The following is a 19023-nucleotide window of genomic DNA, read 5'->3' on the forward strand; positions in this document are numbered from 1 at the left end:
ATCATTCATCCCACTTGAAGTTTTCCACCTTTAGCCAAATCATAGGCTTCAAACATAAAGATATTAGGTTGTAATTCTTTGTAAAGAATCAACAACAAGTAGGACAAGATCATGAAGTAGAATTAAATTGATTGGTTGTTTTAAACCTTCTGGATAAAAAAATACAATGTTGAAAAGGAAAGAGTATCAGACCACTTTGAATCTACAAAGACCCTGCTGTTTCTCAAAACTTTCCTGTCAAACAAGGAGAAGACTGGTCCGAGATGCAGCCCATGAACTGCAGAGATCCATAGGAAAAAAAATCATATACTGCATAAATCTGCCCTTAATGGAAGAAAGCCATATCTTAAAGATATATATAAAAAAAAAAAATTCTCAATTAAAGTTTGCCACTAGGCACCTGGGAGACAAAGCAACCATGTGGAGGAAGGTTGATCTGGTCAGAACAAACCAAAATACAACTTTTAGGCAACAATGCAAAACGTTATGTTTGGTGTAAAAGCAACAAAGCTCATCACCCTTAACACACCACCTATACTGACAAACATGGTGGTAGCAGCATCATGGTTTGGGCTTGTTTTCCCCAGCAGGTTCAGGGAAGATGGTTCAAATTGATGTAGAGATTAGGGCTGCAACAACGAATCGATAAAATCGACTTAAAAGCGTTGGCAACAAATTTCATCATTGATTAGTTGTGTCGCGCGATTAATGCGTCATCCGCCGCCGTCATCATTGGGGCGCCTCCCCCATCCCAACCCCGCTCCCTCTCAGCGCTTCAGTCAGAGGATGTTTACCCTCAGCGTCCAGACTGCAAATGAAGCGCGCATGTGCCGGGATTGACGGCGCAAATTGATCACAATAATTAAGTAGCCTGCGCTTTGTACAGTGAAAAAAGTCGTAACATGCAACTTTTGTAAAAACAAATGAACATGGCACGGAAGCACCACTGTTATGACGCAGCACCTGAAAAGAAAACATGTTGGAGCCTTAAATGGCAGTGAAGAGAGCTGATCAGCAGTATGAGTAACCATGTTTGTTTGGTTTTAAAGTGGGGAAACGTAACGTTAGTTTCTCAGGTAGCTCATCTGATGCTTTCCTTACCGTGTTAGTAGGTTACAGACAGTGATAAGGTTGGCTACTTATTTTACTTTTAATTTCATTTGAATTAGCTTAAGCAGCGTTTATATTTTCTTTATAAATAAATTAACTTGCAAATTATGAGGGCAAGACTTTTAAAGTTTAAATCTTCTGGCAAAAATAAAGTAAAGATCCTGCAATTTATGGAAGTAAAGCAGAATAAAATCCAGCAAGATCAGTAATATGTCAATTAATTATCTGCCACATTCCCATGTAAATATCTGTCTTTGGAGGATGTGTTTTTTAGCACCCCTAGTTCTCTCATTTTTATTCCAAATACAATTTATAATTTGAACCACAGGGCTATTTTTATCTCTATGGTTCAGTATTTTCTCAAGTAGCAACTTTAACTGCTGTACTTTCCTGTCTTAAAATGTTTATTTTGGAATAAAGAGCTTAATATAAAAAATATTTTTTGTCCGATTCATCGATTAATCGAAAAAATAATCAGCCGATTCATCGATTTTTAAAATAATCGTTAGTTGCAGCCCTAGTAGAGATGAATGAAGCTAAATACAGGAGTTGTTTCTAACTAACTGACTCACTAAACTGTATTTGTATTGGTATTTGTCAACATGATGCGCCTGCTACTCATCCTTTGCAGTTTATAAATAAAATTAAATAAAATTAAATTTTTGGAGCAGCTGAAAAGGAATAGGATCGTTTCAGCCGTTGCGTTTTTATTTTAATTTTCTCTTTGTGTCATCCTTTTCCTCTCAGTTATTAATCAACTTATCTGAATTAAAGGTGATTTGAAATTGATTCTTAGCATATTTACTGTTTGTACTGTAACTATTGTTTTAAAATTATGATTTAAAAACCTAATCCACAAGCATCCTCATTCACATTTCCCCCTAAATTTTTTAACTTATATTTTTTTACATTATTTATTGGCTGCATCTAAAAATATCAAAGATATTTTCAATTTAAACATATATATTAAATAGTATAATATAACCTACAATAACTGAAATGATATCATTGTACTAGGTCATCAAATCAATTCAGTTTAGTCTTTCAAAAAAGAACTGCCTGTAGTGGCTTTAAATGTCCAGCAGGTGTCAGTATGCTGTGAGACAGAATCAACGCAGCATCAATAGTTTGGCTTCAAGATGCCTCATTAACCATCACCTGTTGGAGTCTGCAAAAGACCTAAGACTGAAATTTATCTTCTAACAAGACAATGATCCACAATATAAAGCTACATCTAAAGTGGAATGGTTCACAAATAAACATATCCAGGTCTTAGAACGGCCTAGTCCAAGTCCAGACCTGAATCCAATGGAGAATCTGTGGAAAGAACTGAAAACATCTGTTCACAACACCCCCTCCAACCTCACTGAACTGCAGCTGCTTTGCAGGAAGAATGGACAGAAATGTCCGTCTCTCAATGTGCAAAACCAGCAAATCTGTAATCGCAGCAAAAGGTAGCGCTACAAAGTATTAACTCAAGGGGGCTGAGTAATTTTGCACACCCACTTTTGCAGTTTATTTCTTTTAAAAAAGTTTAACACATTTAATACATTTTGTTCCACATAATAATTGTTGTTTTGTTCCATATAAATAGTTTTATATATTTATATTTGAAGCCCGGAATTTGGTAAAAGACCCAAAAGTTCAAGGGGGGTGAATACTTTTGCAAGGCCTTGGAAACCAACAAAGGACACACCTGGCCTCCTGGCGAGGCCGTCTGAACAGAGATCACCCAGCTCAGACCCAAACTAAGCCTTCCAGAACTTTGGACATCTCATCACCTCAACTTAGAAGAAGATCAACACAGCTGCTGATGTTTTGATTGTTTGTAATTTTTAATTCTGTTTCTTTGGTTTGTTTTATGTTTTGATTGTGATGTTTTCTAATTGAAAATGTACCCCAAGAGGGCAGTCTCTACACTTGTAGAGAGTGATGGGGATCATTAAATAAAACAAATAAACAGAGATTACAAGTCTGGCAAAGTTAGGGAAAGAGTTTCCAGCTGTTTTTTAGGATTTCCAGTCATATTATGTTTACTGTTGAATAAGGCAAGCTACAAGAGGTTTTGCTTCCCATCCAGGAAGCTTTTTCAATTTGAAAAAATGAATTGAACTGAAAAAGCTTCCTGGATGGAAAGCAAAACCTGTTCAAACTTGAAAACAAAGTCCAGTGGATTGTTTTTAATTTTCTTTTTTTTGGAATGACTAAACCAGCAAAGGCTGACATGTTTTGAGCTGTTATTTGTAAAATTAGGACAAACTTTATTCCCAGAAGGTTTTAAACACTAATATAAAGTCAACGTTCATGTGTTTAATGTTATGCTCATTATATTTGATCACTCAAACATAACCAAAGAATCCTTTAAAAAGGAGCAGTGACAGATTGGGCAACACCGATGAGTTTGTGCAGGTATTGAAGTCACAGAGCAAAACCCCATATCGGTGTGCGTATCACTTTAAGAAATAAGTCATGTGATCGATACAGTGGCAGTTTCACCTGTTACAGAGGAGCTAAACTGTTTTAATAAGGCAGCACATCTGGATCACTTCTTCATCCCATTCAGACATTTTGAAAACAAAAGAAAACATTTAACATTTTAATTTAACAACAGAAAATAAGATATCGGTTTGTATTTCCTCCCTCTCTGTCAGCTTCATCGATCAGACTCCAAATACATTTGGAGTGACTCAGTTTTATTGACTCCATTTATTCTCACCGGTTAAATGTCACATTTGTGCAACTAAACTGTCATAAATAAATCAAAGCCTCTCCTCAACGCTCCGCATTAGAGCGAGGCATCAACAGGACTGTAGAGACTCAGAAACCATCCTATCTGTCTGTATCTGTGTGAAGCGCTGCTGGCTGGATTAAACAAACATGCTGAGACTCAGGTGATTTAATACCACAGCAGGTATCAAGCTTCCAGGAAGGACCTGGCAGTGTTAAAGAGGGAGGAGTTCAGAGAACTGCTCAACCATCATGAATATTCAGAGAACTTTTTTATGACCTGCCTTAAAAATAAAAACACAATGAACTAAATACCAGATTCTTCCTGCATCAATGGCAATTTAATAAGCAGCATCACATCTACAAAACCTTTACTTTACCTTTACTGTATATTTAGAATATATGAAACATATTTCACACTTTAATTGTTTTGATTGAGGTCTAAAATAATACAATATGTCATACAATAAATAAATTACTGTATGAAGTAATCAAATATATGTGTCTGATGCAATGGTGTTAAAGATCCAGCAGGTGTCAGTATAGAGCAACAAAGTAACCAGTATGAGTAGTTTGGGGAGTGTGTCCCAATCAATGATCTCTATTTATTCACTGCTGATTGCCAGTTTGTAGTACCAGGTTGAAGTAAAGCCACCAGCCGCCATATTGGTACTCCCTAGTTAGACCGATCACAATGTAAACAATATGTGTGCTACAGCATCAAACAACGATGATGTTGTGATAAATTCATCACTTTGACACATAGTGGCTGTTTCATAGCATCAGTAGATTACTTTAACTTATAATTAAAAAAACATAGTTATATCGCATAGTCAGTATAAAGTCAATAAAGTCTCTAAATCATGTAATAAAACATATTATACAAATGCATCACAATAAAATTAATGTGGTAATGGAGCATAATAATACAGATGTGCCAAAAGTGCTAAACTGATGATGTTCATGTAATATACATGTATTAATTTCATTGTTATGGTAATTACATCTTAGATATAATTTTAAGATTTTGCATCAAGACTGAATGTCTGTTAATGCTATAGTATTTTTCTATTTGCAGATTGTGCATGAATGATATAATTTATGCTGTGTCTGTGCATTAGCCTTTAAATCTGACATTTTTAAATATAATATTTGAATTAATAAATTCTTGAATTTATTCCATATCTGTGCAGAAATATCTTTTTGACCATGAACTGAGCTTAAATCACACTTTCATTTGTTGTTCTAACACACAGCTAGAAGGGTGTGTTCACAAAACAACACATGACCGTGAGGAATACAACAGCATTTCATTACAAAACATTGGATATATTCATTTAAATGGATAAATCCAGTATAAATGCTAAAGTGGTGCATTTATTATTCTTTTTTAGTCTAATTGTTAAATCTGTAGAAAGTAACTAGCTTTCTGGAGCCTCTAACAGGCGTCTCACTGCAAAAACAATCCAGAAATAAGTAAAAAATGGCTTAAATTAAGTATATTTAGCCTTAATTTGAGCAGGTAAATAAGATGATTTGCCAATGGAATGAGTATTTTCACTCTTAAAATAAGATAGTTAGATAATATTTACTTGAAATAAGACGATAAAATAGTTTTTTCTTATTTTAAAAGGAAATTGTCTTGTTCCATTGGCAAAGTGTCTTACTTATCTCCTCAAATCAAGGAAAAACACACTTATTTTAAGAAAAAATAACTTATTGAGATTTATATTTTTTGCAGTGCAGCTGACAATCATTTTCTCCTCAACTCTGACCAGCTTCTCTATCACTGCTGCAGATAAAGAAACCACAGAATGATGCTGCCACCGCCATGTTTTAAAATGGGAATACTGTCCCAACTATAATGTAAGTTAGCATAGAAACATGCAGATTTATAGAAAGATTAAAAAAAATGATACTAGAGATAAAGGAATACTGACGTGGCTGTCAGTCAAATTTATATTAGAAAAACTGTTTTGAATGTAGACTGTAAAAGTTACGGTTTAATTTGAGCAGAACAGTCTATATTTTCCCCTACATTTGATTTCCTTTTTCCCTCTTTGATAAAGATGATATTAGCTATTTTTATAGTTTCTCATGTAGACAGGTTCTCCTGTTTAAGCTGAGGGTGTCTGCAGAATCAGTCCTCTAAGGAGGTTTGGTATTAAACATATCGACCTCGGGTCTTAGACTGACCTGAGATGGTGACTAAAACATTGAGTCCCTCCAGAACGTCCATCTGTTGGAAGCGCCTTCGATTGATCAGGTTGTAAACTTTGCCCTGGCCGCTTCGGTCCAGCAGCATCAGACCGTTCTCTGTCCCCACCAGCAGATTCACTCCTACAAACAGAAAAAACCTTTGACTTCCTGCAGCCACACAGATGTTAACGCGTCCTCCAGGCGTCCGCTGGCGTCTCACCCCACAGAGCAGCGCAGAGGATCTCAGAGTTGAACCGCTTCTTGTATTTTCGGATCTCGGGCGTGTCGCTGTGCGGCCGGATGTTGGTCGGGTTCACGTTGACCACAGAGATCTTCCTGGCCTCGTTGAGCCTCGCCTGCTCCTGCTCCTGTTTCAGCAGCTCGTCGGCAAACAGAGCTGTAGCACAACAAGCAGAAAGACTTTCAATAATTCATCTGATGATGGAAACGCATCTTAACAGCTTTAGAAAATAATGACTTTCTTGTCACATCTTCCTTTCTTTCTAATGGACCTCAGGACTTTTAGAACAATCCAAATTAATCATTTTCTGCATCCTAAGACATCTGGATCTTCTCCTTGGAGGAAAGGGAGGTGAAACCAATGAGGAAGAGAAACGTACCTGCAGCAGAGCTCTTCTCGTCATCATCAGTCGGAGAGGTGCCGTACACCCTGGGATCGACAAACGGGGTGAAGGAAGCCTTGGAGCCTCCGCTTCCTCCCATCCCGTACTGCAGAAACACAGCAAAGCTCAGAACAAAATGAAGGAAACATCGGCTTTGGCTCTTAACACGCGTTCATTATCAGACTCTTGTTTACTTTATGTCAACCAGAAAGGAGAGAACTTCCTGGTTGAGATGCTGGAAAACTGAAAGATGGAGGTAGAGAAGGAGAAGATGGGGCATGATTGAGCCTGATAATGAAGGAAGTGAACTCTACATGATCCACGTTTAGTAAAGAGAGACACATTTATTTAGCACAATATTAAAAAATGAGCAAATTAAACTTTGTTTTAAGGTCTTGCTTATAAAGAAATGCATAAATTAGACAGTTTCAGCTCTTCATAGAATGACAGGAACTACTGGTGCCGTCAGTTGTGACTTTAGAGGAGAACTATTGAAGCCTTTCAGTTTGGTCAATTTCGATCGATTATTTCTGGAATATTTAAAGTGTATCAGTCCAGATATTTACAGTACAGACCAAAAGCTTGACACACTTTCTCATTCAAAGAGTTTCCTTTATTTTCATGACTATGAAAATTGAAGATTCACACTGAAGGTAGTAAAACTATGAATTAAAAAAACTTGGAATTATATACTTAAAAAAACTGTGAAATAACTGAAAAAATGTCTTATATTGTCGGTTCTTCAAAGTAGCCTCCTTTTGCTTTGATTACTGCTTCCATCCGTTCACCTTTTCTGCGTCGCTCAAAGACACGATGGTTGGAACCAAAGATCTTGAATTTGGACTCATCAAACCATTTTTCAAACTGACTGACCTTCATTTCGTAAAGTAATGATGGCCACTCGTTTTTCTTTAATTAGCTGCTTTTTTCTCCCCATAATAGAGATTGTAACAGTCTATTCAGTTGGACTATCAGCTGTGTATCCACCTGACTTCTGCATAACACAACTAATGGTCCCAACCGCATTTATAAGGCCAGAAATCCAACTTATTAAACCTGACAGAGGACACCTGAACATAAAGTAACCTCTGAGAAGGTGTGTCCAAACTTTTGGTCTGTACTGTATGTAGGAAAACATCTCTGTGGCATAGCCATATCATAATCGAATGGGTGGCAGGGCAGGGAGCGATATACACTGAGGGGTCGGAAAAAAGATAGAGGCTTCATCGGAATGTCTGGCCTAATGACTATAACCAGCATTATATACTGGTTACGCCATTTTAAACAAGTTTCCGAACGTCTAGTGGATGAAAACGTAGTAGAGTTGAAATTTCCAATAATGCATTATGAAAAGTAGTGATCATCATATATCCCAGAATGCTTTGTGAGAGATCTCTCCCCGCAAAGCATCCTGGGATTTATTGTGACAGCGGGCCGCTACAAGGTAGTGTGAGCAGCGAAAAATAACAAAGATGGCGCAGGCTCCATGTGGGGAGGAGGAATTACGTGACCAACTGGGAGCAAAAAGTAGTGATCATCTGTCCAAACGGTAAGTTACAGAAGGAGCCATTTAAAATTTCCCCCTTTTTAAACATCAATCTTTGTACTAAAATATTCCTTCTGTCATGATTTTTGGACATTAAGATCTAAAGAGAAGCTTGATCATGTATTCAGTGAAGTTGGCTGTCATTAAGCTGCCGTTTGACGGGGAAGGGCCATTTTGAATGGCTGCTACTGTAACTGATTTCACTATAAAGTCCATATAGTTATATAGATTATATATACTGTATAGATTATATAGTCTCTGTTCTATATAGTGATTAAGGGATTTAGGGGTTAGGGTGGATGTTTGGACACAGCCTTAGACTCCAGGGCCAATCTACCCTAATCAGACTGTACAACAGGAAAAAGAAGAGGCAAAATATCCACATTTTACAAATAAATCCCTATTGACTGATTAAATTTTCCCAAAGACCTTTGCTAATAAATGTATGAACAAGTTTTATAAAATATGTAACCTTCTAATTTATCCTATTTTTTTTTACAAGTTCATGACATGAAGAGGAAGGCTTTAGAGGAGAGTTAAGTCCAGAGTGTATTTTTGGAGGAGGCAGCAGGGAGGAGCTACTGTGCAAGTGAAGGTAATTCTAAAATGATGCAGGCATTTCTATGTTTCAGGAAAAATCCACTATACCTTTAATCAGTTATCAAAATATGCGTACATTAATACTGAAAAGTCCTTATTTAGCTCTTTTTTTAAAGTAACATTTATAGATATTAATTAGTATTAATTGAGTAACTACATTAGGAACGCAGTTACTGCTCAATGGAAGCAAGTACTTGCTAGGCAAAGTAAATATTAAGTCACTTTTTATGATCTATAATGTGGGAAAACTTGGAAAACGTAGTTATGAGAAGTTTAAATGCATCTGGAGGTTCAATTACAGAAATTCCAACCCATTGTAAAAACACTGTACATTACAGTACTTATTTGTTGATTTATTTACTTATTTTGTTATTTTTATAGACCTTTCTAAGGTCCACATTGTGTGACAACTTCTGCTATAGACGTTTGCTACTGTAACACCAGAATTTCCACATTGTAGGACAATAAAGGGATATTCTATTCTATTCTATTCCAATCTATTCTATTCCAATCTATTCTAATCTATTCTATTCTTTTCTATTCTATTCTATTCTATTCTATTCTATTCTATTCTATTCTATTCTATTCCAATCTATTCTAATCTATTCTATTCTATTCTATTCTATACCAATCTATTCTATTCTATTCTAATCTATTCTATTCTATTCTATTCTATTCCAATCTATTCTATTCTATTCTATTCTATTCCAATCTATTCTAATCTATTCTATTCTTTTCTATTCTATTCTATTCTATTCTATTCTATTCCAATCTATTATATTCTATTCTAATCTATTCTATTCTATTTTATTCTATTCTATTCCAATCTATTCTATTCTATTCTATTCTATTTTATTCTATTCTATTCCAATCTATTCTATTCTATTCTATTCTATTCTATTCTATTCTATTCTATTCTATTCTATTCTATTCTATTCTATTTTATTCTATTCTATTCCAATCTATTCTATTCTATTCTAATCTATTCTATTCTATTCTATTCTATTCTATTTTATTCTATTCTATTCCAATCTATTCTATTCTATTCTATTCCAATCTATTCTATTCTATTCTAATCTATTCTATTCTAATCTATTCTATTCTATTCTATTCTATTCTATTCTATTCTATTCTATTCTATTCTATTCTATTCTATTTGATTCTATTCTATTCTATTCTATTCTATTCTATTCTATTCTATTCTATTCTATTCCAATCTATTCTAATGTCTAATGGATTCTAGACGTCATGAAGAATTTTCCCCAGTGGAAAATGCACTGGGAATTTCCCACTGGGGTAAAACAGTGTGGGCAGGTGATGAGGTGGGTCAAATGGAGGAGGAGGTGGACGTTGGTCCGGATCAGAGCAGGAATGGAGGTTTTTCAGGGGGCCGGGATCTGCTCAACCTACTTGGACCCCGGAGGCGTGGCCCAGAGAGAAGGTGCTCTGTTGCACCAAATCTGGGAGGCTGATGTTGCCGAGGAAGGGACTAGTGCTGCCATGGAAACCGTTGCTGGGGGCAGAGCTCCGCCTCTGTACCCTAAACCTCTGGAAGAAGAGAAGAGGGCCCTGAGCGGCGAGAAAGGGGATGATGATAAAGCTGGACCCTGCTGGCTGTGAAGGTGTTTGCGGTGGGCTGGCGGGGATTCATTGTTACAAAGGAGGCTGGTGGAAACCCTTCCTCGTTAGGGATGCTGCTAGAGGTCCAGTTTGGTTCTAATAGTCAGTTTATGGGCCAAGAAAATTATTAAAACTACAACCAGTTATTTTAAACATCAACACACAGAACATTCCCTGTGTGTCTCCCCTGACCTTTAACCTTAGTTTTGTTTTATTTTGCATCAATGTCCCATGAGTGTGTCTTTCAGCTTGTATTTGTGCTGCCATCTGATCCAGCAGCAGCTAAACGAGGCCAGATTTCCTCCTCATGGCGTTAACGTGACTGTGCTACGGACCCAAACCAAAGCAGCTCTGCAGGGAAGCAGCCGGCGCTCAGAGTCGGTACTCACCTCTCTCATCATGAGCGTGTTGTCCTGGGAGCTGTCTCCATACGAGTCACTGTGGCTGTCATTTTCACCTCCGACCTCACCGAAGGACTCGTTGGTGCTTTGACTTGCTGGAGGCCTGAAAGTCCAAAGGAATAAATATATATATATATTTGTCTAATCCAAGCATGAAGCTCTCCCCTCTTTTTAAAGGAGATCTAAAGGTACTCACATGATGCGCGGTATATCGCTAACGGCAACCGAACCATCATTAGATCTGCCCTCTCCCTCCTCATCCTCACTGCTGTGGGACTCCTCGCTGGAGGAGGAGTAGTCGGTCACTTTGACAGGCGGACGGCTGGTCTCCTCTCCCTGCCGCAGCTCCCTCAGCTCTTTGGCCAGAGCCGTCAGGTCCTGCAGGACGAGGATCCACTGTTACTGGTTCTGCTCTGTTCGCTCAGGCAGGTGTGTGAGCAGGTAAATGAGAGGAATGAAGCTACAGTAACATTTAGTTTTAATGTTGCTTTCAAAGCACTAAGAGAGGAAAAAAAAATGTATCAAATAAAATGTGCATCAACACATCTCTACATAATCCCAACGTTTGAACTAATTTCACACTTTAAATTCAGACAAATCTGATTAATAAGCTGAGAGAAGAGTTTGTCAGTGAAAAAGTACTTTTCCACTATAGAACATTTATTCTCTGATGATTCGCTGGACTCTGAGTGCAGTTTTATTAAGAAATACATCAAAGTTCTTTCTAAGCCTCTCAGTCTCTGACTGCAGCTGAGAGAACAAAAATAAAGCTGAAATGTAATTTGATTACCGGCTCGGCTTTTCAGGGAATGAAATTTGACTTCTAGAAAATTTACATGTTACTTTGCAAAGTTTACGCAAATTTGATGAGTCACTTTCCAGAGGTTTTTTCCTGGGATTACCAAAGTTACGCTGCTTTTCATTATCCTCTGAACTGTAACAGAGTATAGTGATGCAATCACTGAGGTTCCTGTTTTTCAGCTACAGACGCTTGTTTTTCCCATGAATAATACAGCCAGTGTTAAAACCACAACAGAAACCCTCTTCTACTAAATAAACGGGCCACATATACAGCAATAAAACCTACTGTCCACCTAACGCTCTCAGGTAGTCCCTGAACGGCTGACTTAGTGCTGCAGAAATAATAAAGAACTAGAAGTGGACAAACTAGAAGTGTAACTACTGTTAATGCAAATGTCAACCTGCTTTGCTGTGTTTTTGTTTTATTTTGGAGCATCTCTGCATATCTTCTGAAGAGTGGAAATTATGGATCTGAGTAGCTGGCCTCTACGCTTTCGATCAAATTTCCTCCACAAAGACATTGATCAAAGGACAGTCCTCTGGAGACACATGCTGCTCAGCATGTTATGGATTCCTGGGGGAAGTGGAGGATAATGTGTCTGTCTGTGGAGGACGATGAAGATGCATAACTGGATTATTGCTATTGGATTTCTGCCTATTGGACTTGGTGGCTACCTGGCCTATCATGAAATTCGGAAAGTGTTGGCAGCTGTTTGGAGCGGTGAGGCCGTCTGGCCGATGTGATGGAATATGTTGAGCCATCAGAACTCAGAATCAGACGCTATTGGATCAGAATCCCAAACTGGAGACGATCCTCGCTGAGGGTTACAGACCAGCTGAGCTTCCGGATCCCAGGTAGAGTAAAATAGATTGTGGAGAAAGCTGTAAGCTGTGACTCTTGGTCATTCTTTCCTGGGGTGGTCCTCATGTCAGCCAGTTTCTTTGTAGTGCTTGATGATTTTTGCGACTGCACTTGAGGACACTTTCAAAGCTTTGCCAAAGTTGTGTTGCAAGAGCGACCAAGAAATTCGGAGGAGCGGAATTTCACCACAGAGAGTTTCTAGTAAGACTTTATGGCAAACAGTTAAACAACAGTTTTTATCTGAACGATTGTCATTATCTGAAATTGGCTCCGATGTGTCGGCCTTGAAGGTTGCCTATCACACATTCTGCTGGATGTTAAGCAAACAGATGCTCCACCACCACTTCTACTACATCTGGGATCTGGTGTCCAGGAACAACCACGGTCTACCTGATAGACACTACATCTTCATCTAAAACTGGCATACATACATCAACATCTCCCATGGCTACAGATACATACTCACCACCTTCATGGGCTTCAACCCGCCATTTCCCTACTTATTCTGCTTTCCCTACATCCTACCTTCCCTTCCTCCCTACTCCTTCCCTCCCTCTGTTCCCTATTCCCATGTGCTCTATGGAGGGTAAGTTAAGTAACACATATGCCTTGAAATAAATAAATAATTAAATGATATATTCTAAAAAGTAATATACAGGTTTAAGAAAGTAATATATAGAGTAATGTGTTCATTTTGTAAAGTAGCCTTTAAGTTCCAGCTTTTCCAGTTTACAGGGAATCTTTTGCATATCTACATTACTATGGCAGAAGCCTGTAAGTTCTATAAAACTAACATTTGCATTCTAGAAAGTGACATTTGGATTGTTGAACAGTAACCTGTAAAATGCTACTAAACAATCTATAAGTTTTCAAAATAAAGAAAAAAGGAATCCCATAAAAGTTTTGCGAACTAAGTTGCAGTTAAAAAGTGATATGTAAGCAGTTTTTTTTCTTTCCAGAAAATGAATCAGCAAAATAATCTAAAATCTGTAAGAATTATGAATTATGTTAAGATAAATAAATACCAGCTAAGTTAAATAAAGTGATTAATTTAGCTTAATTTAGTTTACTTAAAAAAAAAGCTTAATTTAGAAAAGTATCCGGTAATTTTCAGGTGATTTCTAAGGATTTATTCTAAAACTAAAAGCAAGGTAAGTTCTGGAAAGTAACACCAATATTCCCAAAAATAACAGTTATGCTTGTGAAAGTGAGCAGCAAGTCCCTATGAAAGAATTGATCATCTTTTAAAAATAATAATGAAATAATACTAGATACCATTTTTTAAGTATGTTTTGGAAAGTTCAAAAAAATGGTAAAAGAAATCAACATTTAAAATTAAGGTAAATAAACTAATAACTTCCAACCTAGTAATATTTAAATCCCAGTTCAGTTCAGTTTTTAGAAAGAAACCTGAGTGTTTGATAAACCTAAGATGCAAGTATGAGAAAAAGGTGCAAAAGTTTTAGAACAATACAAGAAAAAGTCCCATAGATGTTCTGCAAAGTAAATTGCAGTTAAGAAAGTAAAAGCAGGTTTTTAGAAGTGACGATGAGTGATTTTAGAGGAAATTATTCTGCAAAATAACAAATTTATTCCTTAAAAGGAACTTTAAAGTTCCAGGAAGGTTACATTGCATTAATGCTTGTTAAAAAGTTAGATTGAGTCCCTGTTAACGAATCTATAAGTTTACTTATAATTTAAAAATGAAAACCAGGTAATTTTTACATGGTAATATTTTGATTTAAGAAAGTCACTACTCTTTAATTTAACCTTTAAATTTCATAAAAGCAATTTCTTCATTTGGGGAAAGAAGCAAGCCTTTGCATTTTAGGTACGTAAGTTTTGGAAAGTAACATTGGATTCCCAAAAAATAACAGTTCTATTATAGAAAATGATCAGTAAGTCCTTGGAAAATAATCTCTGATTAACAAATAATTAATACAATAAATATAAGTTTTTAAAAGCAACTCATAGATTTAAGAAAGTAACCTTTACGTTTTAGAAAGTTGCACAAAATCATTTAGGAAGTTAACCTTTAAAGTTATAGGAAACAAAGAAATATTTAAATCCCTGATACATTTCAGAAAGTAACCAATATATTTTAAGAAAATAATTCATAAACTAAGGGAGAAGGACAGTTTTAAAAACATTTCTTATAAGAATAGAATGAAAGCTTTGCTTCTAAAGACCTTTTGGTGATAAGAAACCCTTCAGCTCAGGAGTTCAGGCCAAACAATCCAGCAGGCAGAATATCACAAAAACATAACAAATCTTGGAGACACCATGCAGGTTGTTAGTACGCTCCATTTGAATTTCTTTCTGAATCTCTGTAATGACGGGGGCAGCGAGCAGGAGGAGAAAACAGAGACATGAGGGGAGTCCAACTACAGACATTTACCATGCCTCAGTGCTACAGGTCACACTTCAGATAACTTCAAATTCACATTCTACATCCAGCAGCCACAGATAAATAAACTGAGATGCAACAACTGTCTCATAGTGTGATGCTTGAGTCAGCGTGTTGCAGCAGGATTCACAAGTTCAGTCAGCAGACGGTCAATTTTATCTGGATGCACTGAATTTATTGTTTTAGAGCAAATAATTTGTCTGAATATCTACATTAATGAATGAAAGGAATTATATTATTCCCAAGGAATTAATATATACAGTATAAATATTGACAAATTGAAACAGGAACTATAAAGCACTATTTAATCATTTATTTTCTAAATCTAGATCGGTTTTAAAAAGATAAAATAATGCAATAGAAAATGACAACATTATATCATTAAAACTACCATTTTACTTTAAACAACTTCTAACTTAACTTTTCATATATGATTTATTTATTTAGATTTTGGTGATTATAAAAAATTTCCAAAAATATATTTCATTCTTTTTATCCTGTAATTATGTGTTGAAATTACATCTTTTAATGTTTAATTAATAATTCATTTTGACATATTCTTTAGAGAAATATGTTCCTTTATTTTTTTTAAAAACTAAACCTTCCAAAAAAAGTAGTTTAAAAAAAATATAAATAAACCTTTAAAATTGAAAACTGGATAAAACATTAATTCTACAAATAAGAAACACTAAAATAAGTAAAGGTAAATAAAATAGAATACATTCACAATGGAGCAATATTCTAATTAAACATTATTAAATTGATTATAATAAAGTACTTAATTAAACAATAATTAATCAAATTAAAAGAAACTAAAGTGAAAAACAAAATAAAATTAACTTAAACAAATAGTAATGGAGAAATTAAGGCCTGAAACATAATTTATACCTCTCTCTTACAGTTTCCTGGTCATACATAGCTGGCTTTTAAATGAAATACTGGTGAATATCTTAGTTATGAACCAGATGTTGACAGATGAACAAAAACAGTGAGATTCCTGCAGCAACATGGCTGCTGCACTGACACATCACAGCATAAAAACAGAAGCAACCAGAGAAATATCTGGCCAAAGAGATCACAGCAGGGATGCGAGAGGCTTTGGTAAGGCTGGTGGGAGTGGGGGGGTGAGGGGGGGGGAGTCATCTTACCAACTCCTCCTGATGAGAAAGAGAGGAAGGGTAAAATGGAAGATAAAAAGAGAGAAAGTGGGACCGTGAAAATGAACCATGACTGCAGAGATGAATAAAGTGACGTTTCCACCGAGGGATACGACAGGAAGTCATGAGTCGTACGGTAACTGATCAAATGTCGACTTCCTGTCTGACAAAATGGGAAAACAGTTCAGCAGCATTATGTCACATGAGAGGGAAATAAAAGAGAAGGTATAACTGGGTGAAAATCTGGAAAACAGCAGCTTTTTTATCTCAGCGACGCAATGAATAAATGTTTCAACTCTGTTATGATGTTAAAGGAATAGTACACCCAAAACATGATTAGCCTTCATTTTCTACTCACCCCCATGCTGAACAACACTCTGGAGTACTTTTTTGATATCTCAAATGCATCTGGAGATCTGGGAGGCTTCTTGCTGTCTGCTGACATTCAAATAATGGAGGTCTATGGCGCCCGAGACAGAAAGGTCCACAAAAGTCCACAAAAAACGTGTCAATATTCCTCCATACTGCTCGTCCAATGTATTCCAAGTGTCCTGAGTGGGTAGCATCCAGAATTTACTCGAAACAAAGTCATTTAGAATGTTTTTAGAGCATAAACAGTAGTGTATAGGATTTCCTGAAAGCGCGCACGTGCGCGATCACGAGTCTACAGAAACCGCGGCAGACCAAACCAGATGAAAGTGCGCATTCAGCGTCTGCTCTGCTGATAATGCAAGCGTAGAAGAAGAAATGTGCTGTTTACCTGTGCAAAGAAAGAAACAACGAAAGAAAAATGTCTGAGGACTTCAGTGTTGAGGAAGAGCAGGAGTTCTTTGCCGAGCTGAATGCGCACTTTCATCCGGTTTGGTCTGCCGCGGTTTCCGTAGACTCGTGAACGCGCTTTTAGGAAATCCTATACACTACTGTTTATGCTCTAAAAACATTCTAAATGACTTCGTTTCAAGTAAATTCTGGACGCTACCCACTCAGGACACTTGGAATACATTTGACGAGCAGTATGGAGGAATATTGACACGTTTTTTGTGGACTTTTATGGACCTTTCTGTCTCGGGCGCCATAGACTTCCATTATTTGAATGTCAGCAGACAGCAAGAAGCCTCCCAGATCTCCAGATGCATTTGAGATATCAAAAAAGTACTCCAGAGTGTTGTTCAGCATGGGGGTGAGTAGAAAATGAAGGCTAATCATGTTTTGGGTGTACTATTCCTTTAAGCGGATATTTGCATTTCATTAAAACAAACAACTGATAAATAAAAACTTTGCTGGAGAAATATTTAAATTAAAATATTGAAGTTATGATGCTTTTGGAAGCTGGATAAATCTATTGTCCATCTAATTTTTTTTTTTTGGCATTAGACAGAAAAGAAACAGTCTGGAAAGGGATCACCAGCCACTGCAGCTCCAGCCCAGGGGCCCCAATCCTCCTATTAACAGCCCTGCACCAACCTGCGTAATATAATCCCACATAATAAAACGACGGTGCCACAGACTGATGAACCCCTAAAAATATGAGACTATATACATTTTCAATACAATTATTTAGTGTCTCACTCATTATTTTAAACCCTTTTGTAATTATTATATGGAACATTAAATTATGCATTTCTGTATGTTATAATTTAATACTACATATATGGTAATATATTAATCAATATAAATACAGTCTATGATCTAAAATGTAATACATTTACATTCATATTTAAGTATTTAATTATATATAGTATTTTGGTCTGACATATACCTTAAACATCACAATGATTGAGAAAATCATCTTGCGGACGCCACTTGGTGTTTTGTGACCCCCAGGGGCCCCACTTTGGAAACCTCTTCGATATGATTCACAGTAGCATAAAGCTCAAAGGAAATGAAAATATAGTGAAGCTAACATTAGCTTAGCTAATACGAAGTTCAGAATTAACAATAATCATTTTATAGCTTATTGCTAGTGTTGTGAGAACACATTAATGACCGTGGCAAACTACAGCTATAAGGCTGAAGACGATTTGCTAACGTTACTAGACACAACTAATAAGAAATCAGTAATGTCTCTGTCGCTACCCGATCTGTCCCGGAAGAACGATCCGTCCTGCGAATGCATGAACAGATATACGTACATTCGGGCAAGGGTGATTAAAGTTGGTGGTGACACTCTAAGGGTGGGGGCTGATGGACGCTTTCATTAGGTTTTTGTATTTTCCAAAATTGAGTTCAAACATATATTTATTGAATGCTTTCCTATTGTTTAGAACACAGGAGAACCACAATACACTGATATATATATTTATAGATCTTAGAGAGATGCCTTTTAGTGCATTGCATATATAGGGCCAAAAAATATTCATGTATAGAAAAACAACAAATAAGAGCCGATTCCAAAATCGATAAATCATGCATCCCTAGAATCTAAAATTTCAATTCCATCGATAAAATATGGATATGCTGCAATTTAAAATTGTAGGGAAGCGGCTGTTCCAACCGTTGCATTTCTGAATTCTCTCAAGTGGTGCACGACTTTACACCAGTGAATAAAGTGAATGTGATTGGTCAATTATTAAGGGGGCGGGGTTGTTGTGGTGGAAGCTTTGCAACCAGTTTGGCTGTGGCCGGTGTCTTGGAAGCATTTTGCTAACCAGTTAGCAACTTATTGCTAGTAGGTCCCCGATGGGAAATTCCATTGGGACCAAGTAGCACTAAATTGGTGACTTAGAAACGACACTGTCAAGGAACGCTATGGACAGAGGAAACATGCAAGAGGAGGAGAGTTTAGTGTCGGCGGTCGTGGAGGAGTCTCCTCCATCATCCATTTTTTATTTAGAGGAGGAAAGTGGGATGAAGATGTTGTGGAAGAGGACGCCATTCACCTACTTTAGATCGCCAATGAAATGTAAAGTAATTGCAAATAAAGGTAGTAATCCAGAAGAAATTTGATTCCTATGAAATGGCTGCAACACA

General features: G+C 36.7%; 1 protein-coding gene across 17 annotated transcripts in view; it reads right to left on the reverse strand.

Annotated features, from left to right (window-relative positions):
• The window catches only part of tnikb (TRAF2 and NCK interacting kinase b), a 115785-nt gene that overhangs the window by 11562 nt on the left and 85200 nt on the right, over positions 1 to 19023 (reverse strand). For 10 of the 17 annotated variants that reach the window (XM_038304393.1, XM_038304391.1, XM_038304389.1 and 7 more), the window contains 6 exons: positions 16045 to 16053; positions 11023 to 11204; positions 10815 to 10929; positions 6657 to 6765; positions 6257 to 6433; positions 6034 to 6177 (listed from right to left, as the gene is read on the reverse strand). In XM_038304393.1, the coding sequence (XP_038160321.1) occupies positions 6034 to 6177; positions 6257 to 6433; positions 6657 to 6765; positions 10815 to 10929; positions 11023 to 11204; positions 16045 to 16053 (736 nt within the window). The remainder of the gene's footprint in view (positions 1 to 6033; positions 6178 to 6256; positions 6434 to 6656; positions 6766 to 10814; positions 10930 to 11022; positions 11205 to 16044; positions 16054 to 19023) is intronic. The other 7 variants (XM_038304390.1, XM_038304396.1, XM_038304403.1 and 4 more) reach the window with 1 other exon arrangement.

This window comes from Cyprinodon tularosa, unplaced genomic scaffold, assembly GCF_016077235.1.
Source record: "Cyprinodon tularosa strain WSP-4 unplaced genomic scaffold, ASM1607723v1 ctg533, whole genome shotgun sequence".
Taxonomy (NCBI): Eukaryota; Metazoa; Chordata; class Actinopteri; order Cyprinodontiformes; family Cyprinodontidae; genus Cyprinodon; species Cyprinodon tularosa.